We start from the raw sequence: 15,276 nt of genomic DNA, 5'->3' as shown, positions 1-15,276 counted from the left end.
AAATTGATCACATCAATATAATATATTCCCATTCTGAGTAACATACATCCAGGATGAGATCAGACGTGTTACGGGTTTTTCCATGTTTCTAAATGATTTAGCTGATTAGAGATCTGTAATGGTAAAAGTAGTTTATAAGGGTGTATTAGGGAGGGTAGAGGTGGAGTGGGAGGGGACATAAGGAACGAGGGAGAAAAAAAAAAAAAAGTAGGGGAATTAAAGCTATAAGGTATTGCGCCATATCGTGAGTATCGTTTCATGTACCGCCAGTTTGTGGGTTTTCAGGTAGTGGTATCTTTCCATAAGGAGGATGTCCTCTACCTGAGAGTGGGAAGGTTTTGCGGTAGATTAACTTCTTTGCACCAGTGAGCATTTTTAACAATAGGGATAAGTGTGCCTCACTTTGTGTTTCTGGCAAGGCGAGGAATAATAAAATTTCAGGCGAATCTGGGATGACTAGGTTCATGGTCTCAGAAATGTTTTTCAAGACACCTGGCCAAAAGTTTCTCAGTTTCGGGCAGTGCCACCATATATGCAGGAGGGAACCTTCCTCCCCACAACCCCTCCAGCATGTGGGGCTAAGAGACGGGAATATCCTATGCAGCTTTGTTGGTGTGAGATACCATCTGCTAAGTAGTTTAATATGGGTCTCCTGAATACTTGCCGAGACCGAGGATCTCTTAATTAGTCTAAAAGCTGTCAACCAAGACTTGCACTCCAGCTCGGTGTCAAAGTCACCCTGACATCGAATTGTGTATGTTGGTAGATTATCTATTCCCTGTATAATTATAATTTTGTATAATATGGAAATCAGATGTTTTGGAACTCTTTCCATAACACAGAGCTCCTCAAATGGGGTAAGCCTCCTCCCCAGATCTAGTTTATGTTTATGTCTAGAAATGTAGTTTATTAACTGATTGTAGTGCATCCACAAGGTGAAAATTGCAGCTTGTCTTTCTTTTAGTGTACTTTGCGGTAAAATGTTCCAGTTTTCGACCACTCCTTGGAGGGATCCTTCTCTTAGTTTGTAAGGTTTAATCTTTCAAGAACCTAAGTAGTGGAAGGGGAGTTCGGAGTTTTCAAGAAATGGAGTTAGGGGAGAGTGTTTTGTGGAGATATGTACGGAAGTAGCTAAAGACCTGTCCCATACATTAAATGTTTCCTCTAACAGCTGATAGTCTGTAATTACTTTTGGTCGCTGAGGAGATGGTATTCATGCTAATGTGCCTAAGTTATTTACTTTGAGAAGTTGCCTGTCTAGTTGGACCCATGCTTTGTGTTCTGTGTTATGTGACCACTCTACAATCCTTTGCAACATAATTGCTTTCCTATATGAATTGAGGTCTGGTAAGCCTAACCCACCCCTGTCTCTCGGAAAATACATAGTGCGTTTTGGTAACCTAGGTTTGACATTAGCCCATATAAACTGTTCGATTAATTTTTGTAGTTGAGTGATATAACATGCTGGGAGTGCTATAGGAACAGTTTGGAAGAAATATAATATTCTCGGCAGAATGTTCATCTTTATAAAGCCCAGTCTTCCTAATCAGGATATATATTGTGTCAAGAGGACAGGTCTGAGGCAATGTTGTTTTTAACTATGGTATAATTGTGTTTAAAATGATCAGAGGGGTTAGGGGTAAGATGTATTCCTAAATATTTTAACTTGTTCTTTGCGAGTGTAATATTATGGGCTTTTTGCAGTGATTGTACTGTCTCTGGGCAGGTGTTTATATTTAAGAGTTCCGACTTAGTTAAATTGAGGAGAAAGTTTGAGGCTTTACCGTAAGCTCGCAATTCATTGAGTAATTCAGGGAGTGATGTATTTACATTGGTTATAGTATAGAGAACATCGTCTGCGTATAACGCCTGTTTGTGCTCTGTTTGCTCAATTTTGATACCTGCGATATTGTGATTTGTCCTAATTTTATGGGCCAGAACCTCTATAGACAGAGCAAACAGTAGCGGAGACAGAGGGCACCCCTGTCTAGTGCCATTGCTAATAGTAAATGATTCTGAAATGGTTCCGTTGATTCTAATTTTGGCATTTGGGCTTGAATAGAGTGCAAAGACAGAATTTAGGAAGGCTTCCCCCGAAGCCCATTGTTTCCATAACCCGACGCAGAAAAAGCCAATTGACCCTGTCGAAGGCTTTCTCCGCATCAGTGGAGAAGAGCACCATAGGGATTTTTGAGGCTCTAGCTTGGGTTATCAGTTGTATCACCTTGACGGTATTGTCCTTAGCTTCCCTCCCTGGGACAAAGCCTACCTGGTCATTCCTAATTAAATCTGGTAAGTATATAAAATTTTTGCAAGTATTTTCATGTCTGTGTTAAGGAGATGGGCCTAAAGTGTTCAGGGGAGTCTGCCGCCTTACCAGGTTTAGGTATGACAGTGATATGGGCCTCCAGTAAAATGTTGGAGAGGTGTGGATTTTCTCTTAGGCCATTGAATAGGTCCAAGAGTGGCTGAGAACCCATCGGGCCTGGGCTTTTGCCAGTTGGGGATTTTTTAATGGCAGAAAACAGTTCTTCTGCTGTTATCGGGGAATCTAGGAAGTCAGAGGCTTCCTGAGGTAGGGCTGGGAGATCAACTCCCTGTAGATAAGAGTCAATAATATTTTTCTTTTAATTCATTGAATCTTTCTGGGTGGTTAGATCCACCCTATTGTGTATATTGTACAAAGAATGGTAATATTTATGGAATGCTGAGGCTATATGAGCGCTGCTACACAGGACATGTCCGTCTCTAGTTTTAATGGAATGGATATAGGACTGGAGTTGATGTCTTTTGAGGTATGTAGCTAAAATCTTACCTGGCTTGTTCCAACCAACATAATAATACTGTTTCAGATATAGAGCTTTCTTTTGATGAGATTCGTCCAAATTATTTTTGAGTTCTAGTCTTACGTCATTTAACTGGGTCTTTGTGTTGTTACATGAGGGGTCAGATTTGTGTTTAGCCTCCAGAGAGCCCAGCTTGGACAACAACTCGCTATGTTTTAGTCGATATTGTTTATTAAGTAATGCTTTATGTTTAATTAAGGCTCCGCGTAGCACGCTTTTATGTGCTTCCCACATGGTTACTATCGACGATGATGGGTATGTATTTATATCAAAGTACTCGATTAGGATCTTACATAAGTCATCCATAATTAAGGGGTTATCTAAAATAGAGTCATCGAGTCTCCATATTCTACTTGTGATCAGTATATCAGACCAGAGAACCGAGCATGTGAGTGGTGCGTGATCAGACCATGTGGTGTGACCTATGTCACTATGATGTGTAACTGTGAGGCCGCAGGAATCAGTGTAAATATAATAGATCCTAGAGTAACTGTTGTGTGGAGTAGAATAAAAAGAATAATCTTTGGAGTTAGGGTGAAGTGTTCGCCATACATCATGTAGGGCCATCTTTTTGAGGGTGGAGTTAACCTGTCTAATTGTGGAGGTGGGTGTACAAGACACTCCCCTTGAGGAGTCCATAGAAGGATCTGATACTAAATTAAAATCTCCAGCTAGGTATGTAATTCCTTTTGGAATGTTCTAATAATAGGTTAGACATTTTTTTTATGAAAATATCTTGAGAATGGCTGGGCGAGTATACCATTGCTAAAGTGATATAGTGGCCAAAAAGAGTGCGCACAAGTAGTAAGTATCATCCTTCCGGATCTCTCTCAATATGAGTCAATTGGAAAGGAATTGTTTTATAGAATAATACACCAACTCCCCCCTTTTTACTTGGTCCTGAGGAAAAATATGCAAGGGGGTATGAAGGGTTATACCATTTAGTCTCTTTGCCTTTTTTAAAATGAGTCTCTTGTACTAGTATGATATGGCTTTGCAATTTGCTTAGCTCTTTAAAAGCAATAGAGCGTTTGCCTGGGTCATTAAGGCCTTTAGCATTAATGGTTGTGAGGTTAATAGAATGGTCTTTAAATTTACTGACTTTAGATTGGGTGGCCATCTTGTTAAGGAGAAAAAAAAAGGATAAGAAGTGAACACTAGGGGGTGGGGGAAAGGAGAAAAGAGTGATCAAGGAAGGAAATGAGATCTCAGTACAGAACTTGTGTTAAGGTAGCATTCTAGATTACATTACAAAATGATCTAAAAAAACAGTAATAAAAGTACAGTTCTCAATAGCAAAATCTGCAAACAAGTTTAACGGGGAAATAACCCCAAAACTGACGTAAGCACAGCACCTTAAAAAATAGGAAAATATGCGGTAAAGGCAAAAGTACACCATAATTTAACTGGGCAACTGTGAAGGAAAAAAAGGAAAAGACCAAAAGGGTCTGCCATCTATAAATGGACCTGTGGTGTGTGCTTTCCCCTCTCTCTAATTGGGTGAGTGCCCCATTGCTATCCAGCTGAGGTTATGGTATGTGGTTGAGATGCACCTATATTGCTCAAGCCAGTACGCTCCCTAATGCCAGTAAGAATACTCTAAAGCCCTACCAAGACCTGCTTTGTGCTACATGTCTTATGTTAGTGGCTAGGTGATTGGAGGCTTCAAGGAGCCGGCTAAAATGTTATTGGATTAATCTAGGAAAATAGCCTTAGCATGGTAGAAAAATATAGGGAAAAAAAGAGAGAGGGCACCAATAGTGTAATATTGTTTGTTTCAGAACGGAATTAAACACAAATATTGTGCTTACCAAAAAAAGTTGCACTGAACTCTGACCAGTGCGATATCGCCTGCTGGCACTTTATTCAGCGGCCAGTATACTGTGTATAGGCATATATTCTCCAGATGACCTTTGTATTTCTATGGATTCGACTCAAGGATGTGTGAACCTTAGAAAATATAGAGGGAACTCCACATAGTGTAATATGTCTTGTCAAAGGGATGGAGGAAACATATAGTATGCTTACCAAAGGAAAAGGCACTGTACTGTGACCAGTGCAGTCTCGCCTGCTAGCACCTTAAACAGCGGCTAGTGTGCTGGTGTATCCTCGCTGTTCTTTGGAGTATACAGCTCTCTGTATGGTATCTTCAGCTGTAGCCGTGCACGTTAAACTTTGTAAAGGAATGTCTGTTATATTGTTACAACTGGATATATAATAGTTGTAACTATTTGTAAGTAGTTTAAAACTTAACGGCACTAAATAAAAGGTGCTAGCAGGCGAGACTGCACTGGTCACAGTACAGTGCCTTTTCCTTTGGTAAGCATACTATATGTTTCCTCCATGCCTTTGACAAGACATATTACACTATGTGGAGTTCCCTCTATATTTTCTAAGGTTCACACATCCTTGAGTCGAATCCATAGAAATACAAAGGTCATCTGGAGAATATATGCCTATACACAGTATACTGGCCGCTGAATAAAGTGCGAGCAGGCGATATCGCACTGGTCAGAGTTCAGTGCAACTTTTTTTGGTAAGCGCAATATTTGTGTTTAATTCCGTTCTGAAACAAACAATATTACACTATTGGCGCCCTCTCTCTTTTTTTCCCTTTTTCCTACCACAGTGTTACCCCCGCTCTCTGGGACCAAGAGGAGCTGCCCCGCTAGAAAACGTCCGGCGGTAATTTGTTCTATGGACTAAAACATTGTTTATTAACACTTTTGGGACATGGTATTTTATCTTTGATAACCATTACATTGTTGTGGAAAACACATTGTTTTTAGTCTCGTTGTATCTTTTGTTTGGGTGCATTTTTTTGTTACTCCCACTTTTTCCCGCCCCTATCTTTTTCAAATCTGACAGCGTGCCTTTTTGTATCCCCTTCTGGGATACTACAGAGTGGTAGAAAAATATAAGCTGGTTGGGCATTAGGAAATCTTGAAGTCGCCAGGAAAGAGGCTTCAGAGTGGATACCACTGTAGAAAATGTTGTGGTGTCAATATATCATTAAAGGCAGGTGAGTCTGCAGTCTTTATTCTCTAACAAACCCAGGTTGTACCAGCATTCCCAGAGTTAAACTGCAGTCTATTCTATTGTAACAATGCCTCTAATCAGTTATATAATAATGTACAGGTAAAATATACACCTCAATCATTGAGGCAATTTAGAATATAAGAGTCACAAATAAGCAGATGAGTTCTTATTGAAAAGCAAAAGTCATCAAAAAGGCACAGTAAGTTACCCAGTGTCCTCCTCTGATGTTCGGTCTCTAGGCGATTGTGGTAGGGGTGCTCCACCTTCAGCTTGCGCTCCCCGTATGATAGGGACCTGAAAAAACAAATTTTCATAAAAGAGTTTTTCATCCATTCCAGGCCTGTAGATGGCCGTTTTGTTGTTGTGGTTGGCGATAATAGAGACTGGGAACCCCCACCTATATTGAATCTTACAGTTCCTTAAAATGGCGGTAATGTGGCCTAGCTCTCTTCTCTTTTGTAGAGTTACTGGCGAAAGATCAGTAAAAAGTTGTATCTCCTCCCCAGCGTGAAGAATGGGGTGCTTGAATCGGGCTCCTTGGAGAATCTCATCCTTGTCCTTATAACTAAGGAATTTGACGATGATGTCCCTCGGCGGTGCCTTATTGGGTGGCTTGGGCCTAAGGGCCCTGTGTGCCCTCTCTATCGGTACATCCGGGGATGACGGAGATCCCTTTATGATCTTAAAGAGAGCCTGTAGGTAACCTTCAATGTTCTGAGGGGACACTGCTTCAGAAACTCCATGGATACGCAGATTGTTCCTTCGGCCTCTATTGTCGAGGTCTTCAATCTTGTCATTGAGATATTGTAGGTTGTCTGCGTGGTTTTGTAGGTCTGAGGTATGTTGTTTCATAGAAGAGGAAAAAGTGTTGGCAGTTGTTTCCACTTTAGAAATTCTGGATTCTAGTGCCACCATATCTTTCCTGAGATCTCCAAATAGGTTCCTCATCTCGTTTAGTACACTCTTAATGTTGTCTTTGGAGGACAGGTGTTGGATATCACCCTTTGTGACATACTGTGTTTGGGAAGTGTCACTATTAGATGTAGAAGGGCTGAGGGAGCTTTGTTTAAGGGCCATGTCTCCACTAATAGTATCCCTTGTAGCGTCTATGGGTTTTAGATATTGGCTCAAAGGCTTAGTGGCTGCTGATTTTCCTGCCTTACTCTGTCTCTTATTATTAGGCATAACCCTGCGATTATAGGGGTGGTTAGAGTAAGGGGGCAAATGGGCCTGTATTAGCAGAGAATGTGACCCCAGGTCTATGTGTAAAAATGACCTGGCCCTGTAGCTATAGAACAGAGGCGAATCTCTGTGTTCCCCTATACACCAATGTCTTCTTAACCCTTTCTTACCAGACTATGTAAAATCTTTGTAAAGGGGGTATTGCCAAAAATTGCTGTGTTATATAAATTAGGCCTCCAAAATGTAAGCCCTCTTAGTTACTCCTGGGCTTTGTTCTACCTCGGTAGGGCCTCTGAAAAGCCTGCCTCCTCCAGAGATATATTTATATTGTGTTTTTGTGTCTCTTATAACGATGTAGTGGGCCCCTTTTAAATCTGCTAGTGAAGCTGTCTCTGTAGGACCAGTTATCCAGTATCAGTATCTGTCCTGTTCCCCCTTACACTGGTGGTTGACGTTTTCCCCCTAAACCCCAAGCGTTTCAAAGAGAGGTGTCTGAGAGGCCTGTTGTTGCCTACCGTGGAGCCTCCTTCTGTCACCGGATCATTCCGGTACTGTATTCAGCTGTGCCTACAAGATCGCATCCAGAGCTGTGCCTTTTCACACCTCCGATGGCTTGTGTCCCTTCAGAGTTCTGGAGTAGGTGGTTCAGCAGCCTCCACGTGGTGTAGCGATCAGCCGGCTCGTTCTACCCTTGCTGTGGCGCTGATTCGGCCAGCCTCTTCTCTCAGCTGTTTTCCGGGCTGGTGTGGATTGGAGCTTAGGTATATGCTTTCATAAGCTGTTCGCCTATTTCACCGGATCAGATTTAAGTGGTTTAGTGCTGCAAAAGAGCTAAGAAGTCAGTCCAGGGTTCTGGAGCCCTGCTAGTGTGCGGCCATCTTCCAGCGTGGCCAGACTCCACCCCCAGGAGCTGGGTTTTTGTATAGTGAGTTTAAATTTTGGGTTTAGCTAGGGTTTTTTTAAGGTGTTTTTTTTATTTTAAAGAATAAGTTAGCCTTTATTATTTTGGGTGGTGGGAGGGTTACTTGTATTGAAGAGGGGTGGTTGTAATTTATTTTACTGCAAAAAAGCTGTAATACCTTTGGGGCAATGCTGTACAAAAGTTGCTTTTATGGGCTATTGTAATTTAACTTTAGCATTAGGTTTTACGTTTTTGTTTTTATTGTTTTTTTGTGGGTTCTATTTTTTATGGGGCATGTAGGTTAGTGTTAGCTATAATGGTGTTTTTATATTTTTGATACTGTCTTTTTTATTTTCTATAACTTGGGTTGTGGCGCTTTAGTGGTTAATAATGTAGGGTACTTGTAGGCTAGTGGCAGTATTAATAGAATAGATGGGTACTTGCGGTGGGATAGTGGAGGTATAAGGGTTAATAGATTAGATAGGTACTTGAGGTGAGCTAGTGGCAGTATTGGGGTTAATAGATTATACGGGCACTTGTGAAGGGCTAGTGGAGGTATAGGGGTTAATAGATTAAATCGGCACTTGCGGTGGGCTAGTGATGGCTAGTGGCAGGATAGACACTTGTGGTGGGTATGTAGTGGTTGAGGGGTTAATTGAGTAGACGGGTACTTGTGGTGGGTTTAGATATTTATAAGTGTAGTGTTATTTTGCGATCGTGGGGTACTTCGGTTTAGGGGTACTTATGGTTAGTGGTTAGGCATGGCAGCTATATCCCAAGGGATTGTTTACTATACATAGCCAATATGGGCGACAATGCTTAATGTTATCTTTTGCCAGCATCACCGACCAATGGCATGTATAGTAAATGCCTCTCAGGGATGCCGCCTATTAGCATCTATGTCGGGAGCTTTGAATATTTTGACCAGCTCGCTGACATAGTGGTGGATCCTTTGGAATATTTCGCCGCCTTGTAGCACTTCTGGAGCCAAAGAATGCAAACAATGGTTTTGTGGGATATAGGGCCTTTAAACCAAGTAAAATAGTTACTTTAACATTGCACACAGCCATTGTTTGCACTCTTTATGTGTTCCTAGCTCTCAGTAGTGTATTGATGCTCCTGAGCCTACCTAGATATGCTTTTCAACAAAAGATACCAAGAGAACCAAGTAAATGCAATAATAGAAGTACATTGGTAAGTCACTTAAAGGGATAGAAAAGTCAAAATGAAATGTGCATAGGTGCATTTCTTTTTTTAAATAGAAGCATTTTTGCAATATACATTAATTAGCAAAAATGCTTCTAGTAAAATGTATTTCTATTTTTCTGCGGCATACAGACATATCCTGTGAGGGCCCCAGCACCAGTTTTCAAACACCACACCTTCTCAGGGATTCGGCAGTAGCTTGTATGACACAAATGACCTCTTCAGAAGCAATACACACCACAGCTAACTGTCTGAGGCCCTCAGAGGATATGTGCGTATGCCACAGAAAACCAGTCATAACTTTTACTAGAAGCATTTTTGCTAATGGGAATATATTGCAAAAAGGCTTCTATTTAATATTGAAATGCATCTAGGCACATTTCATTTATGACCTTTCTGTCCCTTTAATATTGCATTTTCTATCTTTCTATCTGAACCATATAAATTGCATTTTGAGTTTCTCTGTCCCTTTAATACACAGTGGAGAACAACAAGTGGCCCATATAAGCTTTATTTGTTGGTCCGTCCTATCCTTTGCAACAAGAGTGTGTCCTTCTCCACACACACATAAATGTAATATTAATTTCAATAATATTTCCATCTCATTTACTCCATGAATGACTTCTTCACTCATCATTACCCTTTAATATTTTTTTCACCCTTAATCAACTCTCCCCCACTCTTACCATTGTGAATCTTGGCTCCTGTGCTTTACCTAATTATATTTACATGATTAAATATAGAATGTGTGTTTTTTTTATAAACAGAAAAGTGTACAGGCTGCCGTCAGACATTTCTTGTATATAACCAATTCATATCAGGCACTCACTGCTCATGCACAATACATATGTACAGTACAGTGCTGTATTAATTGCCTCTTTATCAGAATATGGTTGTCATGCTTTCCTATTCAATTCGATTTTTTGCTCAGTGGTAGACATAAAAGGTTTAATATATTGGATATCTGTGAGTCCCCAGAGTTCAGATCAGACAGCGGTAATAAAATATAAAATAACAAGATGGTGCTTTTTGATTGTTGCTGTAAATCAGGTTAATCATTACTTGTTGACCTCCCAGGCACCACTGTATTTGAAAAAAAAGCAAATGTTCCCTGAAACAGTAAATTAATTTTCCATATGTTTACACTGTAGATATGTTTTGTACCACCAATTTCTGTATAGGTTTAATTATCTGGAATTATCAGAGGAAGCAGTAGTTCAGTATTAATTCATAAGAAAATATTCTAATGTATTCAATACTTATTCATACCTCCCAACATTTAAAAATTCAAAAGAGGGACAACTCCCCCCCCCCCCCGCGTCAAAAATTTGAAATGTTGTGGGCAGGAGCAGGGGCAGGGCTTAAAAAATCATAAGACCAAAGTAATATTAAAAATAATCTAAATAAATTCATATCTTTTAATACTCTTAGGCAGCAAATCAAACACAAGCTCATACCACTGGTATAGCTATGTGAGCTCTGTATTTAATTAACCTTTGCCTAGACAGTGCTAAATATTTTTATCTTAATTGAACATTTAATAATATATTCTTTAAAACTGTTCTCTGCTTTCCTCATTAATATTCTAGATTCTGGCCTTTAAAGTTAGCAAAAATGCACAGTAACATACTACATAGTATACACTTACACATGCAGATACACACACACACACACACTACATAGCATACACTTACACATGCAGATACACACACACACACTACATAGCATACACTTACACATGCAGATACACACACACTACATTGCATACACTTACACATGCAGACACACACTACATATCATACACTTATACAGGCAGATACACACATACTACATAGCTTACACTTATACATACAGATACACACTACATAGCATACACTTACACATACAGATACACACACACACACACTATATAGCTTACACTTATATATGCAGATACACAATTTTACATACAGATACACACTACATAGCATACACTTACACATACAGATACACACTCACACTACATAGCATACACTTATACATGCAGATACACACACACACACTACACAGCATACACTTAAACATGCAGATAAACACACATACACACTTATAGATACACATAGACACACACACTACATCATATATGGGTATCTGTAATTCACTGTATGGGGTCTTGGGGTTGGCAAGCACATTAACTGGCATTCTGAGACCTCCACCGTTTGTTACCCTGGTGTTAGCACTGCTCATCGTATAAAACTGAAGGCATGCTAGTATTATCACCAGGGGTAGACATCATCACTACCAAGGGTTAGATGTCATCATTACCTGAGGTCAGAGGGTATACAGCCTTCCTACTCCTGCTTAACCCACACACCATTGCTTTTCCACAAGGAATCTAACAGGTATATAACCCTGGGAGAGAAAAGCCAGCTGCTTCTGAGTATGTGCCCAATAGAATTTTTTTAATGAATGGGGCAATGCGGGACAGATGGCTAGCAACCTGGACAGCGGGACAGACCCATAAAATCGGGACTGTCCCGCGAAAATCGGGACAGTTGGGGGGTATGCTTATTGCATTAATGCCTGCCTTTAACTATGTGTTTAACCCCCATAATTCACTGTGGAGCTTAACAGAGCTGGTGAGCAAATTAGTAGCAGCAGTGGTGTCAATTGGGGGTGCACTAGCCCCCCAGCAAAATGGCTGCCCTCATATATATAATCTGCACCATCTAAGCACAAGCTCCCTTACATAGAACCCTGGTCAACTTGTTATTACCCCACTCTCTTGCATGCAACCACCTCTTTATCCTCCTCTCAGTCTCACCTTTATTTCCTGTACACATGACATGTTGCTTTACTTCTCACTCCCTCTAACTTATCTTCTCAGCAACCTCTCCCTCACACCCTGCTCACCCTCTAAATCGCACGAACCCACACCAGCATCTATTCATCCTTTTAGCAATCCCTCTTCAAACACAGCCTCCTCAAACTCTCTCCCCATTTCCCTGATGCCGACTTTCCTCCTCAAACTCTTAAACAGCTTCTTCTTCATCCAGTCTCTACATAGTCTGATTCAGACCTTCCTATTCCTCTCTCCCTCATATGCAGACCCCTGTCTCTTACACACAACCTCTCATCTTCTTACCCCTTGTCATCCTTTTGGCTCACTGTCCCTCACATGCCTGTCCTTGCTCACCCTCTCAGTCCCCCTCTCCCTTACACGCAGCCCTTGCTTCCTGTCATCCCCTCTCTCTTGGATATTACTCCTGCTCACCCATCAACACCACACTAACACATTTCTGGCATCACCTTCCTATCATATAACAAAAAGTTATCTTTGTTTTATACATATATATTTCTGCCCACGAACTTATAAAAATATAATCTACATATATGTTTTAGAAAAAATGTAGTGAAAACATTTCAATTTAATTTATATTTCCTGCAAACTGAGAATTTATGTCAGTGCCAGGTGCTCCCCTGTTAACCTCACAGAACTGTGAGCTTCACTATTCCAGAGAGCTTCATTACTTTCTATGGTAGGAAGTTTTCATCTTTCTGTGACTTTCAGGGTCTGCTCTTTCTAAAGGAACATGAAACCCAATTTTTTCCTTTCATGATTCAGACAGAGCATACAATTTTAAGCAACTTTCCAATTTACTTCTGTTACCTAATTTGTTTCATTCTCTTGGCATCCTTTGTACCAATAGCTGCTGATTAGTGGCTGTACATACATGCCTCATGTTTTGGCTTATTCATGTGCACTGCTGTTTCTTCAACAAAGGATACCCAGTGAATAAAGCAAATTAGATAAAAGGGATATTATATAAATGTTGAATCAATTCAAAGTGATGCAGTAAAAAGCTAACTATAAAATATCACCTGAACATATCTGTTTACCTCAAAATGTCCTTAGTAGTCACATCCCATTGTAAAGCATTCAATTAGGATACTAGTCCCAGGACTTGCAAGTGAGTATGCATCTAGCATTAGAAGCACAGTCACTTTATTTCACTTCTCAATTTAAAAAACTTTACTATAAAATTTATGAAATCACATTAAAGAAAAATATGAACTGAGCATTGATGATGCTGTTTGACTGTTTTTTTTTCATCATGTAGATGACAGTAACAAGACTAGTTCTGGAACATAGGGCATTTACTATTGTGAGCTGAAGGAATTTTGAGGTAAAGTATCTTCCTTTTTACATAGAGATGTTTAAATTATATGTTCTTGTCAGCTTTTTTTACAGTTATGCTGCATCACCTTAAAGGGTTACTTTCTGTTATAATTTTTAAGCTAAACAACTAACATATTAAAGTTAATAAACATTAATTAAAACCTACTGACCTATATTTTCTCCAAAACGAAGTTTCATAACGTTCTAAAAGTTATATCTTTTATTCGCCAATGATGTCACGTTATCCTGCCCACTATTTTCAGCACTGAGTGTTCAAAATACTTAAACCAATAACTTTGTGTTTAAAGCGCCATTTTGAAACCTAGGTATTGTAAACGGATTGGTACAGAGCAAAGGATACCCATGTAGTGGGTTTGGAAAACAATTAAATTTGCAGACAAGATTTCTGATATACGGTAGAGATATGTTAATGAAATGCTATTGATAAAAAGCGTATTGGGGTAGTTAGTTAGTAACAGGCATAGAAAATATTTACTTACAGTGGCCCTTTAAGTGTTAAGTGATTTAACATATGGTTATTTAGTCACTTTAATTGAGTTTTGTCCCTGAGAAGTCTGAATAATATTTTTCTAGGCTGTAATGTTTTTGAGAATGAAGCCCTTAGAAGTCTGGAGAAACAAACACGGATATAGGATCCCCCTGCAGACAGACACCTGTACTGCAGCTAGACTGATAATGTGCTGAAGAAGAATCTAAGTTTATGTCCGGTGGTGACATAACTGTGCAACCTGCACTGCTGCAAAATAAAAGCTAATTTGGATGAAACAACTTAAAAATAATAATGTATTTCAATTACTAGTCATAAGCATTTTAAGTTTGCTGAAAATACATTCAGCCATGTCAGCTGTAGTATGGCCATGAAAGATATTCATCCTTTTCTCCCTTGGCCACTTTTAAAAAATTGTTCCCGGTCCCTGACTCTCAATTAGAGCTGTCGGGCTCCATCTCTAAGGTGGATGATGCCATTTTGACGCTAGCTAAGTGTACTACTACACTCTCTTGAGGATAGCTCTTCCTTTAGAGAACCTATGGATAAGAAGTTAGAAACTTTCCTAAGGAGAATGTTCCAACACGCAGGAGCAATCATTCACTTCCTTACGATCCTGCTGCAGACAGCACTCCTGAGGAGCGTTGCTTGACAACTTGGGTCTAGGAGGTGGTGAATGCCCCAGCTATCCCTAAATTAGATAGGGTTTATGAAGACAATAAGGTCCCACAAACTTTTCCGGTCCCAGTTCGTATGGCGAACACTATTAGTAACGAATGGGAAAGAATTGGAACATCATTTTCTCCCTCGGCTACTTTTAAAAAATTGTTCCCGGTCCCTGACTCTCAATTAGAGCTGTGGGGCTCCATCCCTAAGGTGGATGGTGCCATTTCAACGCTAGCTAAGTGTACTACTATCCCTCTTGAGGATAGCTCTTCCTTTAGAGAACCTATGGATAAGAAGTTGGAAACTTTCCTAAGGAGAATGTTCCAACAAACAGGAGCAATCAGTGTTAATAAGCTACACTGCTTGCTTTTCCACACTCAGGTCCCTGTCAGAGCATCGCTACAAGGCTGTCACACTTGAGAGGCTGTATCTGTTCCACAGCACGGATCCTGGAGGTTAAGTCTGTGTTATTTTCATATAGCAGGGGCGCCTTATATAGGGTCACAGTGTGTCTCCTCTATACCTCAGTAGGATCGAGGGTTAATGTCTCCTCATTGGGAGTTTATTGGGAACAGTTTGGGGAGTTTATATACTGCTTTAATATTTGTGAAAAAGTTTTCAGGGCTCATTTAGATTGTGTTCTTTTGCATGGAAACAAGCAGGTTTCGCTTTCACTTTTGTGAGTTGTGCAGCTCCTAATAGCTTTGTGCACTTTTTTCAAAGCAGGGGAGGTCCTGCCTTGCGCACCATGTGACCGGGTGCAGCTTCA

The 15,276-nt window shown here is 40.1% G+C and overlaps 1 protein-coding gene across 1 annotated transcript in view; it reads right to left on the bottom strand.

Moving 5' to 3' along the window:
- LOC128664790 (protocadherin gamma-A11-like) overlaps nucleotides 1-3,080 on the bottom strand; it is a 294,491-nt gene extending 291,411 nt beyond the window's left edge. The window contains exon 1 of the mRNA XM_053719593.1: nucleotides 2,816-3,080. Within this exon, the coding sequence (XP_053575568.1) occupies nucleotides 2,816-3,080 (265 nt within the window). The remainder of the gene's footprint in view (nucleotides 1-2,815) is intronic.
- Between the last annotated feature and the right edge of the window lie 12,196 nt (nucleotides 3,081-15,276).

The sequence above is a fragment of the Bombina bombina genome, chromosome 6, assembly GCF_027579735.1.
Source record: "Bombina bombina isolate aBomBom1 chromosome 6, aBomBom1.pri, whole genome shotgun sequence".
In the NCBI taxonomy this organism is placed as follows: Eukaryota; Metazoa; Chordata; class Amphibia; order Anura; family Bombinatoridae; genus Bombina; species Bombina bombina.
This window is presented reverse-complemented; position numbering and strand designations above follow the sequence as displayed.